Raw genomic sequence first — 19,670 nt, forward strand, 5'->3', positions numbered from 1 at the left:
CTATACAAAGCTGGGGACTGAGGGCTCTAAAGAGCTGGGCCCCATGTGGCCTCTTCACAAACAAGCTTCTCTTTTCTATGTGTTTCCCCTTCTCTTCTCCAGCCTGCTAAATCTGCCAGGAGCTGAGGCCCCACTCAGGTACCCTTGCCCCCCTGCTTGCCTTTCCCTGTGGGCTTGATTATCTGACTACACCTGCAACCTCATCCCTGGTTAAGGGTCACATGTTCTGTGTGCTGCTTCTATTGGGCTGTCAAGGTCTTGTCTTCCCCTACAGGAGTCATTAGACAACTCAGGGCAGGAACTTTTAAATGAGTGACTTGCAAACTTTTTTTGAAATGACCCCATTAGACAATTCAAGGCAAGACTCGGTGCCCAGATATAACTAGGTATAGAACTGAATCAAACTGCCCTCACTAAATGTACTCTATTTTGTTTTTTTAAATTTGTCCTTGGGTTTGAGTCCAGGGATACTTTAACACTGAGCTACATCCCCAGCCCTTTTATTTTGAGACAGAGTCTTGCTGAGTTGCTGAGTCTGGCCTCGAACTTGTGGTCCTCCTGCCTCAGCCTGCTGCGTTACTGGGGTTATAGGCATGTGCTAGCACACCAGCCTATGCACTCTTTTTTATTTTTATTTTTATTTATTTATTTATTTTTAATGCTTTTGTGACCAATTGAACAGAGTTGCCCTAGGACTATGAAGAATTCTGTTCTGAATTCTCTGTGCCATTGTCTATGGTGGACCAGGCAGCAGTTGACCTGGATGGGTAATTTGTTTTCCTGATTAACCTGCAGGACTTTTGATGAGTCCAGCAATGCAGAGCATTGTTACTTGGTTTAAACCAAGAGACTTCTGACTTGGTCCCTTGCAGAAGAATCTTTGGAGTGGTAAGTTGGATTGAAGCAGGGACTCAATTGATTTTGCCTGGCACACAGAAAGGGTTCATTATTCTAGCAGGCTGCCGGACCAGGTTGACTATCACAGTGGGCTTCACAGTTGCTACCATTTGTAGTGAGGGGGCTGAGATAGTCCAGATGACTTGCCTAAGGTCAAAGCCCAAATTTAGAACTAGTTATTTTTGCTTCCAAGACTTCAGTACCTGCCATATCATGTGCTGACCTGATGCTGACACTCCTCAGTCAAGTTGTTTTTCACCCCTCCCAGGGTCCTCAGTGGGTATAGTCTTCTTATTGTTCTGGAGTTGGTCTGTCTGGCTAGGACAGTAAGCTTACTGTGACCATGGAGGACACCCAGGTTTGGAGCAGGACCTGTGACTATTCCAAAAGCCATTTGTACTTGGAAATGCTGCTTGGGGCTTTGCAAAGGCTCTGAGATTTCAAGTATGGGCAGGCCAGGCCTCCTCCATTATTTTAATCATGCGTCATTCTGTGTGATTAAACGGTTGTGTCTGACCCTCTGTCTTCGCTGACTGTGCACTTAATTCAGTGTCATAGGTTCTGTCATGGTTGGAAGCTTTACTCGGGCTGAACATGATGAAATGACTTCAACTCCTGTCTCTGAGTGGCTTAGAGGAATTCTGTGGTGAAAAACGTGGCCACAGAACCAAATGCTTGGCATTTGACCTAGCTTCCCCACTTATCCGCTGGTTGGGTTGTTAATGTCTCTGGCTTCCACAGTGCCATCTTGGAGGTGGGGATGGTGGCATCTCCTCTCTCTACAGAGAACTGTTGGGAAGGCTAAATTGAGTTAACTGTGTGTGTAAGGCCCTTGGAAAGTGCTTGACCCTTCAGCCTTGTCAGCTGCCACTGCTTATTGTTCGTGATAATAGTAAGCAGTGGCAACTGAGGAGATCTGATGTTTCTGGTCATGAATCTAGGCATGTATCCCCTTTCACTCCTACTTTTCATATCTGCTGTTGCAGACTTTGCGTTGTTGTTTGGCATTGGAGTATTTTCCCTGCCTCCTAGGGTCGTTTCAGGTCTGAGGGAGGAGACAGGCAGTGGCACCTGCTGCCCAGGCCCTGTGCACTGCAGGCACTCTGTGCAGGCAAGCTTGTCCTGGTACTCTAGCAGCCTGCTCTGGTAGTGCCTGTACCCACTTTGTAGATGTGGAAGCAAGGCTCTGGGATTCCTTGGCAGTACTCTGTCTGAGTCATAGCTGGTGCTTGGTGGACCTGAGTTTGCTCCCAAGCCTATCTAGCTCTAGAGGCCACAACTGACCCAAGGAGAACTATCCCTTTTCCCTCTGCAACTCCACACGTGTTTGAGTGTATTTTTTTTTTTTTTTTTTTTTTTTTTTTTTGCTGTGCTGGCGATTGAACTCAGGACCTTGTACTTGCAAGGCAAGCCCTCTACCAACTGAGCTATCTCCCCAGCCCCTGAGTATATTCTTAAAGGAGGTTGGGCCTGCTCAGAGTGGCAGAGTAAATGGCTCTGCACGCCAGCTTGTACATCAAGCCTCAGTTGCCCTCTGTGAAGAGTGGGTGACACTTGCCACACAGAAAGTTATGGAGACACAGTGAGACACGCAGAGCACATGGGACAGATAGCCACATTCTAGAACATCTGACTGTTGGGTCCAGCATCTTTGGCATTGGCATCCAGTTCACTAGACCAGGCTCAGTAGATAGCCAGTAAATAGCAAATTATGGGTATTGTTACTGATTCTTGTCAGAACGTAATATGTCTCAGGATCTTTCATAGCATGCAGCTTTTGGTAGATTTCCTATGAAATGGAAGATTTATCTGCAGACATGGAGCTTGAAGCTTTCTGCTGCTTAGTGCTACACTGTCACTACTGTGCCTGCCCAGGATGTCTACTCAGAAATTGACCCACGAGCTAGTAAGTTTGTTCTCTCAGTACTTCAGTGGAACCATGGTAAGGCAAGGCAAGCAGGGGCCTACATCTGACCTTGAGCAGGAAGGGTGTACAGAAACTGACTGCTCACCTGTTTCCCATAACCTCCATATTTTGAGAAAACAATTTTTCTTTTCTACTTTTCTACAAGCCTCAATAGGCCCTGCTGGCTGAGAGAATAATTGCTTGCAAAATAATATTACCAGTCACATCCCTTTACAGCTGGTGTCAGTAAGATTCGTTTAGTAGTGCACTGCTACCTCATGTCAGTGCTGCTCTTGCCATCTGGAATGCGTGCTGAAGTCTAGGTTAGTTCCACATTTGTTTGCCTGTCTTCCCAGCTAGACTGTCTTCTGTTAAGGGACGGTCTTGAGAGCCTTGTCTGTAATGGCAATGGGATTATACCATTTTCTAATGTTGCAGGGAGCCAAGGGTGCCTTCTACCCCCGTATCAGAAGCATCAACTTACTGGTCCTAAATCCTTTGACTGAGTGTCTGAATGTGGGTCACCAGGTGTGACTAAGCCTTTGTGTTTGCAGTCCATGGAACAAATTGGTGACTCAGTGGGCATGGAGGCTGCACTTAGGTTTTTCAGGGCATTGGCAAAATTACTTAAATAACAGTGTGCTGCCATGACTTCCCAGTGGCCATTCAATAATCAGTTACATATTATAGATCTCAGAAGACAGCAGACAAGCCTATCATCAGGAGGAGTGTAGACCCGAATCAGAGTTGGTGGGTCCTTGTAAGGGGCTTCTTTGATACTAGGACCCTTCACAACTTCCTGCATCATGAAGCACTGACCTGACTGCAGAACTATGGGATCCCTTCAACATAGTGCTTCCTTCTCAGTGCAGGAAGGCCAGTGCCACATCCTCAGAATCAACTTAAAGCACTTTCACTACAAAACAACTTTGTTGCTTTTGGAAGGACTCATAATATCAGAAATAGCTGGACCCAGAGTCATTGCTCATTTCTTTGTCCTAGGAATATGAAGACAAAGCTGGAAGACCTAGCAGGCCACCCTCTCCAAGGCAGAATGTGAGGAAGAATCTTGATTTTGAGCCACTTTCCACCACTGCACTCATCCTTGAAGATAGACCAGCGTGAGTCTTGGGAAGGGCCTCTGTGGTGTCTGTTTTAGTAGATAAGGCAGTGTGCTGGTCTCCTTTTCAGTAAAGAAGAATGAGGGACACAAGACAGGAGCAGAGTAGGCCATAAGCGCTTATGGTCCATGTCCACATATGTTCTGTTATGGTGTCGTATGGCTGACTTGGAAAAGTACCCTTTAGCATAGATATCTTGACCAGGATTTTCCATTCAGGTGATTACCCTTTTTAATTTAGTATTTAATAGTTAACTAGATATTATAAATGTTGAGCTGGTCTGTAAATACGAGATGCCCTGAGAAGTGCTGTCCAGTGGTGTTTTGGAGGTGCCTATGTATTGCAGGATAATTCCTGGGCTGGCGTATGGGGTTCCTTGGTATTGCATTGAGCATTTTTTGTGGGTGATCTGAGGCAGGACCCCTCTCTTTGGGCCTCGGATTTCCTGCTGCATTATGAGGAGAACCTGTTTGGAGACCCTCCTGGGGTACTAGGCATTGCTCCATCAGGTCAGATCACAACTGATAGGTCATTAAGTACTGAGTTTTCTATAGAACATTGTGTTGGAGTAGAAGGTCCCCTGCTAAAAAAAAGAAGGAAGAAAAGGGGTTGTAAAATACTAGTCTAGTTAATTCCTAAGGCTCCTGCCCATCCCTGAAATTTAAAACAAGTCTAAAGAATGTGTCTTGTATTATTAATTCTTAGTTCTTGGAAACTAGGTGTAGGAAGACCCTGAAGTAGAGGGCAGGAAAATCAAGTATAGGCCACTGGCCACTGGCCAAAGCTGCTGTGCTGTGAAGGCCAGTCCTTTCAGTGCTGTGAGGTGTGGGCAGGGACTGACCACGTTCTGCAGCCAGTGGCAGTGATGCAGGCTCTCCAGGGAATGTGGGTCACATTTTAGGAGCACACAGGCCAGATGCTGTTGCCCCACGATCCTGACAGGCTCCATCCACACACGTTTCTGAATGAGCATATATTGTACTATCTTAAATAAGAGGTGCACGGCTGTGGCATACATTGTGTATGAAAGATGCTGAAGGAGCTGCAGAGCTGATAGGAAACTCACACACTTAACAACCCACCTGTGTGTGTGTGTGTGTGCACGCGCGTGTGTGCGCGCATTCTCTGTGCTGTGCAGGCCTGCCCTGCAGGGTTGACTGCAGCAGTTAGCTTTGTGGTTATGTCAAAGTGTCTCTCTTGGAGAGTGGGGTGAAAAAGCAACTATGGGTAATTGTCATTTTCTTTTTCTCTTTTAAATTTTCAAAAATTTTTAGTTGTAGATGGACACAATGCTTTTAATTTTTTTACATGGTGCTGAGGTTTGAACCTGGTGCCCCATGTATGAGGCAAGCGCTCTACCACTGAGCCACAACCCCAGCCCCTTGACATTTTCTTTTGTGGACTATTTATAATTTAGTTGTTTTACAGTGAGCATTTTGCTTTTGTAAAGAAACATTTATTTTATGAAAGAACCATAATTTTTAAAAATTTAGCTTTAGATCTTTGGGCTTTAATTTTTGGGGAGTGGTAAGGGGAGTGTTTTTTCCTGCCAAGAGTTTTATTTGGTATTTATAATGGTAAAAATCCATTTTTTTTTCCTGTCAAGAAACCTCCCAGCAAAACCAGCTGAAGAAGCCCAGAAGCACAGGCAGCAGTATGAAGAAATGGTGGTACAGGCCAAGAAGCGAGGTACTGTGTGGTCATGGGCACCAGATTCTGTGTCTCCCTTGTTATTTTCTTTTTGCCTTTTGGATCTCAAGAACCTGAACTTTGCTGAGTGCTTTGATATCCTGAAATTGTAGTTTTCCATAAAACTACATGGTGTATGCTTCTCCTAGTCATTCCTGATAACTTTATTTAAGATGGTAACACTTAAGAAGAGACTGCATAGGTAAGAGTTCCACAGTAGAAAGCTCAGCCAGTGGCGATGTGCAGACATCTGTTTTCTTTATTTACAATTTTCTTTGTAAATAAAATTGGATTTGGATTTGACAAAATCTCTTGCAATTCCTGAAAATCTGTGATTCCAGGATATTTTAAAGGTATATATATTAGGGCTAGGGATGTGGCTTAGTGGTAGATCACTTGCCTAGCATGTGCAAAGCTCCGGGTTTGATCCCCAGCTCTACCAAAAAAAAGTACCCATAATAAATTGTGGTGTATGCATACAGTGGAACATTATGTGACCCTAAAAGGAAGAATTGTGACATAGGCACAACCTGGAGCAACCTTGAGGATGTTATCCTAAGTGAAATGAGCCAGTCACAAAAGGACAGATTGTTCATGGTTCTACTTCTGGGGTCCCTAGAGTTGTTAGATTCATAGAGACAGAGGAGGACAGTGGTTGCTGGGGCTGGGAAGGGGCTTGGGAAAGATGAAGACACGGAGTGAGTGGTGGTGATGGCTGCTCAGCAGTGTGCATGCTTAATACCACTGAGCTGTATGTCAAAATGGCTAAAATAGATTTTATGTTATGTGTATTTTGCCATACATACAATACAGTTGTTCAGGGTATCTCTGAGGAATCGGTTCCAGGATACCCTGCAGATACACCAGAATCTGCAGATGCTCAAGTCTCACATGTAAAATCTGTATGTAACCTATGCACATCCTCCTGTATTCTGTAAATCATGTGTGGGTTACCTAATAAAATGTAAATTCCCTGTAACTAGTTGTTACATTCTATTGTTAGGGAATGATAACAAGGAAAAATGTCTGTACATATGTGGTATCGATGCGATATTTTTCCCCAGTGTTTTCTTTCTCTGGTGGGGTGAATCCATGGATGCAGACCTCATGGTTGTGTAGATTGCTATGGAGTATAGATAAACTAAGTAAAGGGTCTTTTTCAGAGTTGCTACTTACACATTAAGTAACTGAGTGATGCTTGGACTTTTAGAAGTGAGCCTAGAGGTCACATTTGGAAGAGGTGGGGAGGGAGCATAGCAGGTTGAGTTTGCTCTGATGGATGATGTGTCAGTGATTTTGGTTGAGTTGGATTTGTGCTATATACTCTTACTAAAGCAGGATGGTGCTGTGCAGACCAGGTCCTGGGGTGTGAAATGAGCCCTGGGAGCGCTCACTCACTCTAATGCAGTGACCTCCTGATTTTCTTGCATTCTGACTCTTTGAGAAAAATCACCCAGCTTGAACATGGTGTGTGTTAATTAATAGATGTTTTTTTCCTCCTTTTAATTGTGATTTCTAGAGCTTAAGGAAGCCCAGCGGAGGAAAAAGCAACTGGAGGAAAGATGCAAAGTAGAAGAAAGCATTGGAAACGCCGTCCTCACCTGGAATAATGAGATCTTGCCCAACTGGGAAACCATGTAAGGTTTGATTCTGTGGGTGATGCTGTGCTGTAGGCCATTCCTCCAGCTTGCAGGTCACAACTGTGGTCACTGAGCTTGTAGCAAAGCCTTGGGTGGATGAGCATCAGTTGCCTTGGTCCAGCCCTGTGGTTTCTTGCCTGGATGCTATGACAGCCCCTTCTAGTTTACCTGGTACTCAGCACACCTGTGTCCTCCCTTCTTAACATTTTAGTAGCTTCCTCTGATGCACAATGTTAAATTTGAACTCTATAGCTTAGCTGACAGGACCCCCCGCCTCTGCGTCTCACCCTCTTCTTTGCTTCAGTTGGGGCTGGCCCTGTCCCTATGGGGCCCCCACCCAGAGTTGATGCTTTTTGGCCTCAGGGCCTTCGATGGTTCATTGGTGTGTCGTGTCCTGGACCTCCTGTCTTACTGATTGCTGTTTGTTCTCTAAAGCTCAGTCTTCCCAGGAAAGACTCTCCTGTCCTTATTCCAGCTCTAGGTATCTGTGGAAGATTCCCTGGGGTGCCCTGTGCTGTCTGCTCAAGCTTCTGTCTTCTTCCCTGAGGGTAGAGACCAGGTTGTCTTTCATGTTGACCTACAGATAGTGCAGAGTGCACTTCCAGCAGAGACAGCAGCTGCAGCATCCTTTCTGAGGGTCAGCTGTACGTCTTGTTTTCTTCCTGTGTAGTCAGCTGGGTTGGGACACATGGGGACAGTCGTGTTAGGGCGGGGCCATGTAGAGGCTGTTGGGGAGCTTGGAGGCCAGCTTGCCTCTGCTCGTTTCTTGCATATTGTGATGCTAGAGGCTCATTCTGACTCTGACCTGGTGTAATTCTCATTATAGGGGCCAGAGGCTGGGTTGAGGGGCTCTACTAGGAGAAGATGCTGTGCTGAGAACCTGCTTTTTTAGGTGTTGGCCCTCAAAGACTCGATGCTGCCAGCAACACTAAAGGCTCTTTCTTAAATGGAACCCAGTGCCAAGGGCTGAGGTTCTCTCTCAGACCCTTGATGTCTGCCTTCATGGTGGCCGAGCCCACTGTGCCCTTGCCCTGTGTTGAAGGTGGTCCAGATGCTCACTGACTATGTTAGGCCCTGTGCTGGGCACTTTGTATTTTATCCATTTACCCTTCACTGCAGTCCTTGTGGGGAGGTTTGTCCTCTGGATTTTATTTTTTTTTTATTTTTTATTTTTTTTATTTTTTTTAATTTTTTTACGTTTACATAGGGTAATGATGTTTCTTTTTTTTCCCCTTCCCCCCACCCCTCCCACCCTTTTCCCTTTATACAGTCCTTCTTTCCTTCATTCTTACCGCTCTCCTTAGCCTAACTCTAAACCTAACCCTAAACCTAATGCTAACCCCTCCCACCCCCATTATATGTCCTCATCCGCTTATCAGCGAGATCATTCGTCCTTTAGTTTTTTGAGATTGGCTTATCTCACTAGCATGATATTCTCCAATTTCGACCATTTGCCTACAAATGCCATAATTTTATCATTCTTCATTGCGGAGTAATATTCCATTGTATAAATATGCCACAGTTTCTTTATCCATTCATCAACTGAAGGGCATCTAGGTTGGTTCCACAATCTGGCTATGGTGAATTGAGCAGCAATGAACATTGATGTGGCTGTATCTCTGTAGTATGCTGATTTTAAGTCCTTTGGGTATAGACCAAGGAGTGGGATAGCTGGGTCAAATGGTGTTTCCATTCCAAGCTTTCTGAGGAATCTCCACACTGCTTTCCAGAGTGGCTGCACTAATTTGCAACCCCACCAGCAATGTATGAGTGTTCCTTTTTCACCACATCCTCGCCAACACCTATTGTTGCTTGTGTTCTTGATAATCGCCATTCTAATTGGGGTGAGATGAAATCTTAGGGTAGTTTTGATTTGCATTTCCCTTATTACTAGGGATGTTGAACATTTTTCATATATCGGTTGATTACTTGTACATCTTCTTCTGTGAAGTGTCTGTTCATTTCCTTAGCCCATTTGTTGATTGGGTTATTTGTATTCTTCGTGTAGAGTTTTTTGAGTTCTTTATAGATTCTGGAAATTAGCGCTCTATCTGAGGTATGGTTGGCAAAAATATTCTCCCACTCTGTAGGCTCTCTCTTCACATTTCTGATAGTTTCCTTTGCTGAGAGAAAGCTTTTTAGTTTGAATCTATCCCAGTTGTTGATTCTTGCTTTTATTTCTTGTGCTATGGGAGTCCTGTTAAGGAAGTCTGATCCTAAGCCAACAAGTTGAAGATTTGTACCTACTTTTTCTTCTATAAGATGCAGGGTCTCTGGTCTGATTCCAAGGTCCTTGATCCATTTTGAGTTGAGTTTTGTGTAGGGTGAGAGATAGGGGTTTAATTTCATTCTATTGCATATGGTTTTCCAGTTTTCCCAGCACCATTTGTTGAAGAGGCTATCTTTTCTCCATTGCATATTTTTGGAACCTTTGTCTAGTATGAGAAAATTGTATTTATTTGGGTTTGTGTCCATGTCCTCTATTCTGTACCATTGATCTACCTGTCTATTTTGGTACCAATACCATGCCGTTTTTGTTACTATTGCTTTGTAGTAGAGTTGAAGATCTGGTATTGCAATACCCCCTGCTTCGCTCTTGCTACTGAGGATTGCTTTAGCTATTCTAGGTTTTTTATTCTTCCAGATGAATTTCATAATTGCTTGCTCTATTTCTGCAAGGTACATCATTGGGATTTTAATTGGAATTGCATTGAATCTGTATAGCACTTTAGGTAGTATAGCCATTTTGACGATATTAATTCTGCCTATCCAGGAACATGGGAGATCTTTCCATCTTCTAAGGTTTTCTTGAATTTCTTTCTTTAGTGTTCTGTAGTTCTCATTGTAGAGGTCTTTCACCTCTTTTGTGAGATTGATTCCCAAGTATTTTATTTTTTTCGATGCTATTGTGAATGGGGTAGTTTTCCTAATTTCTCTTTCTGAAGATTCATCACTTATGTATAAAAATGCATTGGATTTATGAGCATTGATCTTGTAACCTGCTACTTTACTGAATTCACTTATGAGTTCTAAAGTTTTCTGGTGGAATTTCCAGGTTCCTCTAAATATATAATCATGTCATCAGCGAACAGGGATAGTTTGAGTTCTTCTTTTCCTATTCGTATCCCTTTAATTTCTTTGGTTTGTCTGATTGCTCTGGCTAGAGTCTCAAGGACGATGTTGAATAGAAGTGGTGAAAGAGGGCATCCCTGCCTTGTTCCAGTTTTTAGGGGGAACGCTTTCAGTTTTTCACCATTTAGAATGATATTAGCCATGGGCTTAGCGTAGATTGCCTTTATAATGTTTAGGAATGTATGTCCTCTGGATTTTAGAGAGGAGAACTAAGTATCTCTGGATCCACAAGGCACGGTTGAATTAGGATGCAGCCTTGTTTCTGTAGTTTCTGAGCTGGTGCTGTTCTGGCTGTGCTGCATTCAGAAGCACCGTGGAGTTGCATGCCTTTACACTATCTGGTCTTCGGCAATATGTGTTCATCATGACCAGTAGACCTGTACAACTGCACTGTGCAGAATGTTCTGGGTTAGCAGAGTTACTCTGCCATCAGGGTTTAGTGCTCTCCCTGAGAGGCCCTGGACCTGCCTCCCACCTCCAGCTCTGCAGCAGGGCTGCTGTTCTTTGTGCCCAGGCTCAGCTGTATGTGGTCCTGCAAGAGGCCAGGTTATTCCTTGTATCTGTTTTCTGCTCAGAAAGTCCTTCCTATCCTTCATGAGCATAATCTGGTCATTCAGAAATTGGTTTGGAAGGTGTGTGGTCCTCTGTGGTGCTTCCCGCTATGCCCTTCAGTACCTGTCTCAGCGAGTGCCCCTGGAAGGTGACATGAGGCTCTCCAAGGTCGGGGGTGCCACCCTCACTGCTGGTGGTGTGTGTTAGGGCACATGCAGACACACTAGGCTTTCTCCTTGGAGCACATGCTCAGGAACTCCTGTTCTGTCCTGTGCAGGTGGTGCTCTAGGAAGGTTCGAGACCTGTGGTGGCAAGGAATCCCTCCGAGCGTGAGAGGCAAAGTCTGGAGTTTAGCCATCGGCAACGAGTTGAACATTACCCACGGTGAGTTCTTGCATGGTCCTAGGCCCGGGAGTCTAACCTGGGGCCCTGGGCTGAGCTGGGCTGTTGCTAGGGCCTCTTCCATCCCTTTGCTCTGATAGGAAGGATGCAGCCCCTACCAAGGAGCAGCATCTTTGAGAGGCAGGATGATTCTCCTCCAGGAGAGGGACTGTTGCCAGGCTGGGCTTCAGGTTCCTGCGTTTGGGGCAGATGCCCTGAATGGACGGGTTAGAGCACAAGGGCCTCAGAGGGTTAGGTGCAGTAGGGTCCCTTGTTAGGGTCCTGTGGAAGGCAGGTCTCCACCAGACGTGAACATGGTGATGTGTTGATTGCACTGGGGGTACCTGTTGGTGTTCTGTGGGATTTTCTTTTTCATTTTTTTTCAGGCAGCCTTAGGGGGACAGAATTTTGTGCTAGGACTGGGTCCTGAGGGTGTAAATGGTCAGTGTGGAGACAGTGAGGCCGTCACTCGGTGTCCTTATGCTATGTGTCACGCTGTGTCACCTGTTCAGGCTGCACGTGAGTCTGCCCACTGGGCCAGGCTCACTTCTCAGTCAGTGTGTCGAATGCTCTGCAGGCTCTGTCTGTCCAAAGGAAGCAGGTGTCAAGAGCTGCTGGACTGAATGCGTGGTCTTCATGGGGGGTTGCTCCTCACTCCTCTCCCTGACATTTGCAGTCTGAGCTGTGGAAGGAAAGCAGGCCCTCCTGCTCGCCTCTGTGAGGCCCTTAGCTGCCTATGCAGTTAAGGGCAGCACGCTTACTCTGGCAAAGGTTGTGGAGTTTCAGGCAGATTGGTGTGCAAGGCCTTCCCTCTCTAGTGAGGCCGTTTACCTTGTCTTGTCAGCTTGGCCTTTGACGCAATCTCAGCCTTGCCCCAAGCACTGTGTCCACCATGAGCTGTGCATCAGGCCATTTGATGGTGACTCCCTTCCTAAAGAGGTGTCATCAAGGCAGGGAACTCCCCAAAGCTCCTTTCCTGGCTTAATCCATACCTGCCAAAAATTTGTTCTAACATATTTGCCTGAGAAGATTTATAGCATTTAACTTGCGGAAGTGGTTTTAAGACGTGTCCTCAGAAGGTGAGGTTTGGAGAAGTTGCCAGATGTTTATTTCAGTTTGAAATGTTCAGTTCAAGATGTTCTTGAAAATTTCTAACTTCTGTCAACATCCCTGTCTGTGCAAATTGGATGTAGCACGCATTACTTGGGTCTTACTGTGGTATTTGGTTCTCGCTGATGCCTGTGTGGATTTTATTTAAATGAAACTTTCTGTGGACTGAATCATGGTGGATGGCCTCAGCAGCCACTCCACCATCACTTAGGTGTAGCCGTTCCTCTGGCCTTGATGTTGGCTCACATTGTGTCAGCTGTGACTCTCGTGATCAGCTGTTTCAGGGTGCTGGAATGGGCTCAGTAATTTGGGGCCCCACTGCCAACTCCCTGCTCTGTCACTGTGCCCAGCCCAGTCCTCTGCCCTTGGCAGGCCCTGAAATGTCTATTAGGTACATAGGTGCAGTTTATGGGGTCCTATTTGACATCACCCTGCTGCATATCCAAACCAGCATAAGAACACAGTGATCCTGGACTCTCGAATGCCAGGCACCATCTCGGGCTCTTTGCTTAGGAGACTTCAGCATTGACAGTGATCCTGTTGGGCAGGTGTTAGTGACCTCACCATCCTCTTAAGAAAGTTCAGCATCCTGAAAAGGCTAGGCACTGTGCTCCAGGTCCCGTGGCCTGTGTGTGTGAGCCTGGATTCTCATTCTAGCCCTGGCTGATACCAAGGCCATGTTCTGCCTTGGGAAGCCCCAGTTTTGCTCTTTTTGTGGCTGTGCAGTTGGAAACTTACTGAAAGTTGACCAAATAGTACTATTAAGACTTCACTCTTAGGGAATTTGACTTTAAAATTGGGACTGGGCAGTCTAGGTAGGAGGTGTAGAGCTCTAACCCCTGCTCTCCAGTATATGTTGGGAAAGCCATGGAGGAGACTTTGTAACACTAACACTGTGACCCCTTGTGCCTTGAGGCCACAGCCTCTGTGCCTCAACTCTCAAACTCCTCACGTGGGAAGTGATTTCCAGGTGGTCACAAAGCTGTTTTCACCCCTCTACTGCCAAATGACAGCAGTGTAGCCAACCACGTGGGAGTTTAGAGCAGACAGAGGTGCCCACCACCTCAGGATACCCCCATGTTTGTCCTGGGAACACTTGCCCTTCTGGATAATGGTGGTGGGAAATTTTATTTCATGACCGTGCCCTCCCACCATGACAGACAGCATAGATTTTGTTAGAGCTTTCACAAGGCCAAAATAGGATCATTAATCAGGATTTTACTTGGTGGATTATAAGTGTTCCTAGAATTCACATTTCATTTTAAGAAAATAACACATACTGCCCAGAAGGCAATTGCCTTCCAAAGTATTGATGAGAAAAAAAATAAAGGGATAAAAATTCTGTGGGTAGCTTCACTAGTCCCAGTGACAGACTAGTGACCTAGAACATTTGGGAGCTGGGAAAGCCAGAGGCACAAGACGTGCCTGGTGGGGATGGGTGTGGAGCTGGCTCTGAGAAGCACAGTCCTCTGAAGACACCTGGGGTACAGATATACCCAGGCCATCTGTGCATACCAGTGAGATCTGTGAGCATGAGTTGTTACCTAAGTATCACCGAACTTCCCAAGAGAAGAGCTGTTGAAAGGTGGGTTCTAAATATGGAAGAGGCTTGGAGACTACACTTGTCTGACAGCAAGAGTTCTTGTTCTTTGAAAGCTCTGCCTGTTCCTGGACCCCTGCTCCCACCCCCGACTCTACTTCCTGCAGCAGAATACAAGCTGGGCCATGTGGGTGGCAATTCTACCATGTGCTTATGTGAAAACAGTGTCCATCCTCATTCCCAAAATCACAGTCCTGACAGGTTGAAATCCTAAAAACTGATATTCCAAAAATTACAATTCCCATGGGAGAGAGAGGGAGGGAGGGAGGGAGGGAGGGAGGGAGAGAGAGAGAGAGAGAGAGAGAGAGAGAGAAAGGCTATACAAGAGGGGTAGAAACCTGAATTCTGATGAAGGGATTGACCATGCATTTTGGCAAGAACTAAAGCTGCAGTTGAAAAGTTGTCATTGGCACTCCTTCCCTTGAAAGAAATTCCAAGAGCTTTTAATGAATTAAAGCTACATTTTTTGCAGAAGCCAAGAAGGTTACTGATTGGTTTGAAATAATCATGTTCCTGGTGGGACAAGAAGACACAGTCTTGCTGTTTGATCACCTGTACTGTTTCCATAAATGTGTGTTTTGAGTTTGAGTTTGAGTGGAATGCGCATCTGAATGTATAAAGCAGCATAGAAGGGTGGCTCAGAAAATGGGAAAATAGAATAGGGGTGTTCATATCAGCATGTGCCAAGTCAGAAACCATGTGGAAATGCATGTGGACATGCATGTGGACTTGCTCTGCCCGGAGGGCCACACCTGAAAAAAGCAAGCTGCTGTTGACCACCATGCAGGATTCAGAACAGTGTAGGGTGGCGGAAGTCACCTCTGCACTGCCCTGCCCATGGTCCATCTCTGGTTATGCTTTGTCATGTGTCAAACTGTCTTTTTTACTCTCTCTTAGAATTTTTTTCCACTTTTTAAGATTTTCAGCTTTTTTTTTTTTTTTTTTTTTACACAATTGGCTATGCTATGTACTTTATCTTCACATTATTTCCAAAACTGAAGATATGAATTGTGTAAAGACTTTTGGAGAGTTAAAGTTTGTTTTATGTCTTTTTTGCAAATTTTGCTCCTTGAAAGTGCATTGCGACAGCATGTAGGGCAGAAGCCTGGTGAGTGTGTGTGTTGAAACTTGGTAGTGATCTGTGAAGGATGACGTTTCTCGGGGTCTTGGCTTATGGGTGACTACATACACAGTGAATCTTAGTCTTGTCAAGAGTTAAGTGGTTGGACAGTATTCCAGATGAGTGCAGTTATAAAACTGGATACAGGCACGTAGCAGCCACAGTGAAGTACCTTTGTACTCTCCAGCCTTTATGGATGTAGATCTTTGACTCAACTCATTTTTACTCACCCAGCTGTCTTCAGTATTCCTGAGTGTTTTGCTCTCAAAAATGTTATTTTCTATTCTATTGTCTAAAAAGACCTATGAAGTGTTTTGTTATGTTTTTATGTTTCTGAAGTAAGTCCCCTTTTAAAAATGTAAATAGGTGTCTTTTAAGGAATTTTTAAATTTATTTTTTCTAGAATTCTATTTTCAGGAGCTTAGATGTTAGGGATTTTCATCTTTGGGGGTTTGAGTTTCAGGATTATGGCATTTGGGGTTGTTTTTCCTTTTGGTATTATGGCCCAAACCCCTTTGAAGCCAGACAGGCTTTCTGCTTGGTCTGGATACAGAGATGAGTGAGAGGCTGCCACAGTCTCGTGGGGGCGTTAGACCAGTTGCAGTGGATCAGAGCAAATAGTTATGGGTGGCTGTGACAGGAGGAGATACCAGCATGGCACTGCTGTGTCCCTACATTTCATGTCGCTGTGTCTTTAAGCAGGAGAATGCTTCCAAGCCAAGATGGGGGTTGTCTGTGAAGGAGATAGTTGTGTGTTCTCGGGTGGTTTTTTTTTTTTTTTTTTTTTTTTTTTTTTTTTTTGCGGTGCTGGGGATCGAACCCAGGGCCTTATGCTTGCAAGGCAAGCACTCTACCTACTGAGCTATCTCCCCAGCCCACTCTCAGGTGTTTTGAGGAAGATGTGCACGTGAGACTCACCCAGAGGCTTTTCTTCCAGAGCTCTTTGACATCTGTCTTGCCCGGGCCAAGGAGCGGTGGCGGTCCCTCAGCTCAGGAGGCTCAGACGTGGAGAGTGAAGGTACAGACCATTCTGAAGTCTGAGTGCGGCCACGGTCAGTCATGGACACCCTCTCCTGTTACAAAACAGAGCTGACTTGACTGTGGTACTGCTTCACATGGGTGCATGTTCAGCTCTAGGGGAAAGGGGGCTTTTGAAGCAAAAATGGAAGGTAAATAACTCCTGTAAGAAATAGTGTCCCAGTTCCTGAGAGGTGTTTGCACCCACCACAGGAGGGCTGCTCACAGTGCATCATTTCCCTGGAGGCTGCTCGTGGAACTCAGGCTGTGCTGGGATCAGCTGAGCGTTAGCTTAGCGAGGAGCTTGGGACTGCTTCCAGAGAACACTTAGGCTGAACTGTGCCTTTATAACTGTCCACAGCACACAAGGGTGACCATTTTGCTGACTAAGAAGCATGTTTTTAAATGGCCTTTAAAAATATTGCCTGTGTGGCATTGGAATTCAGAAAATATAAAACAAGTTATTCATGAAAAGTTGTTGGAATATTATACAAGTGTCTTACATGTGAATGTATGCTGCAGTGGCTCCCTCTGTTCTCTGCATTTAAATTTTTTATTTTAACTTATTTTTTAAATGTCTTTGCTGTGTAGTGTTTTGAAGTTGATGAACACATGGATTGACTCAGCCTAGCTGGTTACCATGCACTGTCTTTCGTGATCTTAGTGTTCCTGGTAGTAGGAGTAGTTTATATCATAGTCAAGTTCTCAAGACAGTATCAAGGGTTGGGGTTAAATATCTCAGTGGTAGAGCACTTGCCAACATGCATGAGGCCCTGGGTTCAATCCCCAGCACGGCAAAAAGCAAAACAATAAGACAGTGTGAAATAAATGATGTCACTTTGTTGTACAATAGCTCTCTGGAACTTATTCCTCCCATCTAACTAAATGTTTGTATCCTTTGACTAAACACCCCCTATCCCCCGGCCTCTGGCAGTCACCAACCATTCTGTCCCCTGCTTCTTTGATGTTTCACTAACTCATAGAAGTAGAGGACAGAATGGTGACTTTTACTTTATTTCACTTAGCATAATGTCCCCCAGGTTCACCCATGTTGTTGAAAATGACACGATTTCCCCTCCTTTAATGGCTGAATAGTATTCCATTGTATATGTTTGCCACTTTTTTTTAACCAGGGATTGAACCCAGGGGCATTTAACCAGTGAGCCACATCCCCAGCCCTGTTTTATATTTTATTTAGAGACAGGGTCTCACTGAGTTGCTTTAGGGCCTTGCTAAGTTCCTGAGTCTCTGGCTTAGAACTCACGATCTTCCTGCTTCAGCCTCCTAAGCCCCTGGGATTATAGTGTGCACCACTGCACCCGGCAGCACATTTTCTTTATCTCCTTGTCCACCAGTGGACACTAGGCAGATTTCACTCCTTGGCTATTGTGAGCAGTGCTGCAGTGAACACCTAGTGCAGGTGGTCTTTGACTGATCTTGTCTTCTTTGGTAGTGGGAATGATGGATCCTGTGTAGTTTCATTGTCTGAGGCCACATATACTCAATCTGTACCAATGATGTTTGAGATCAACTAATGACATTTTGCTGTGGTTTCTGTACCTGGAGTGTGTTTGTGTTGGATTCCCCTACTTGTCTCCCCCACTCCCCAGTAGTTGTAGATTAGTCAAATTAGATGTTGATTTCAGGTTCTAGAAAATAATCTGATGATGCTGTGGCCTTGGCTGGTACCACAGGTGTTTTGTTCCCTAAAGTGAGAAACTCCACACCTGCCATGCATTCTGAGGTGGGCTTCCCCAGAGCTTCCTGTAGCCTGCTTGCAGGACTCCAGAGCCTCAACATCATCCCAACCTCCTGCTCCAAGGAGTGCAATGACTCTGGATTTTTTGACAGATGCTGGGTTTTCAGCTGCTGACAAAGAGGCCAGTCTGGAGCTTATTAAACTGGACATTTCTAGAACATTTCCTAATCTCTGCATTTTCCAGCAAGTAAGTCATAGTGATTTGTTGCAAGTGTATTTTGTCTAAAATTCATGAATGCCAAGCTGCATGTATTTGTAATCAAGTTTGAAAGTTAGGGGTTTTTTTGGGGGTAGGGTGGGTACTTCTGTTAATACATTTGGACATTTTTTAAAAAGTGTAACTGATTGTTTTCAACAAATATGACTATATGGGTACTTCTGCTTTAATGGTGAGTCCTTCCTTGTGACATGCATGCTTCTGAGCCTCTGGGTGGCGCAGAAGGGCCCACAGGCCGTTCTTTTGTCAGAGCTTTCCCAGAGGCTCTTCTGTTTTTAGGAGTGCACACACCAGCCTGTGCTCAGCAGGCTGTGGCCCTGTGACTTCAGAGTCCAGTGCAGCCAGTCAGGGACAGGAGGACAAAGGGAGACCTGGCAGCTTTGGTGTAGCCTGGCAGGGTGTTGAGCAGAGGTGTGGGGCTTATGAGCAGGTGGACCAGGAGGATGGGACCCCTCTGGAACAGAAGCCAGCTGTTGGAGACAGGATGAGACAGCTGTTCTCTCTGGGTGGCAGTGGGAGCAGAGTGGGGCCTCCTTGTGGGTGTGGATTTTGGAGTCCTCTGAGCAGAGCTCTTTGGAGACCTTCTAATCTGTGTGTCAGCAGACATCCATCCCTAGGTCCCTGGGACCTCTCCCTCACCAAGGTAGCCGTGTTGTCAGTTTTTATTCCACAGTCTCTTTGCATCTGTCCCTTCCACATGCTGACTGCCTTTGTCATTTCAAGTTCTTGTGTGTCATGTGAGCCCCACTCATCTCTCTTCTCTTCCCCCACCTTCCATCCACCTGGTTGCCTCCAGAGCAGCCTTGGATGCTCCAGTCTGACTCCCTTGTGCTCAGGTTCCTGGCATGGTGCCTTGTACACAGCTTACCAGTAAATGATGGTAGAATGAGATAGAACAGATTAGTGAAATGGCTGCAGAATGAGGGCCTGCCAGGAATGTTGCTGGATCTAGGTCCTCTGACGGCTCAGAGGAGGCACTTCTGCTGAAGGAGTCACAAAAGGCAGGAAAGCATTCCAGGCAGAAGCAGGTGTAGGATGGGATCTTGGGACAGCCAGTCATTCAAGGAATGCCCAGTTCCCTGAATGACAGAGGACACGGGTCAGTTGTTTCCAGCCTCCCAGCAGTGGTTACTTTGTTCTGAGCTGGGAACAGGTGTGGGTGTTGGGCTGGAACTGAGGAGGACTGATTCCAAACTTGAGCATAACATGCCAAGGCAGAGCTCTGGGACACTGGTCTGTGGCTGAGGACAGCAGGCAGAGGTCCCCAGGTGACTAGGCACTGGGAGCAGCCAGTGTGGGTGCAACACTGAGGACTGTTGGTGCTTGAGTAGGTTGGGAGGGAGGGCTGAGAGGTGTTGGCCTCCAGGGACAGGACGCAGTTGCCATTGTCAGAGTGACTTCAGGGGTCATAAGAGCCTGAGTGCAGAGGGTCTTCGACGTGGACACAGTTGTCCAGAGTCTTCTTTCTCCCACCTGTCGCATCCTGGTGCCTCAAGGGGTGCTCTTACTCTCCTGCTTCCTCCCAGTTC

General features: G+C 45.7%; 1 protein-coding gene across 1 annotated transcript in view; it reads left to right on the forward strand.

The window, feature by feature from the left end:
* The window catches only part of Tbc1d14 (TBC1 domain family member 14), a 100,995-nt gene that overhangs the window by 62,419 nt on the left and 18,906 nt on the right, over positions 1-19,670 (forward strand). The window contains 6 exon segments of the mRNA XM_047566317.1: positions 3,806-3,924; positions 5,531-5,613; positions 7,133-7,250; positions 11,215-11,321; positions 16,086-16,166; positions 18,017-18,111. Coding sequence (XP_047422273.1) covers positions 3,806-3,924; positions 5,531-5,613; positions 7,133-7,250; positions 11,215-11,321; positions 16,086-16,166; positions 18,017-18,111 — 603 coding nt within the window.

This window comes from Sciurus carolinensis, chromosome 10 (assembly GCF_902686445.1).
Source record: "Sciurus carolinensis chromosome 10, mSciCar1.2, whole genome shotgun sequence".
In the NCBI taxonomy this organism is placed as follows: domain Eukaryota; kingdom Metazoa; phylum Chordata; class Mammalia; order Rodentia; family Sciuridae; genus Sciurus; species Sciurus carolinensis.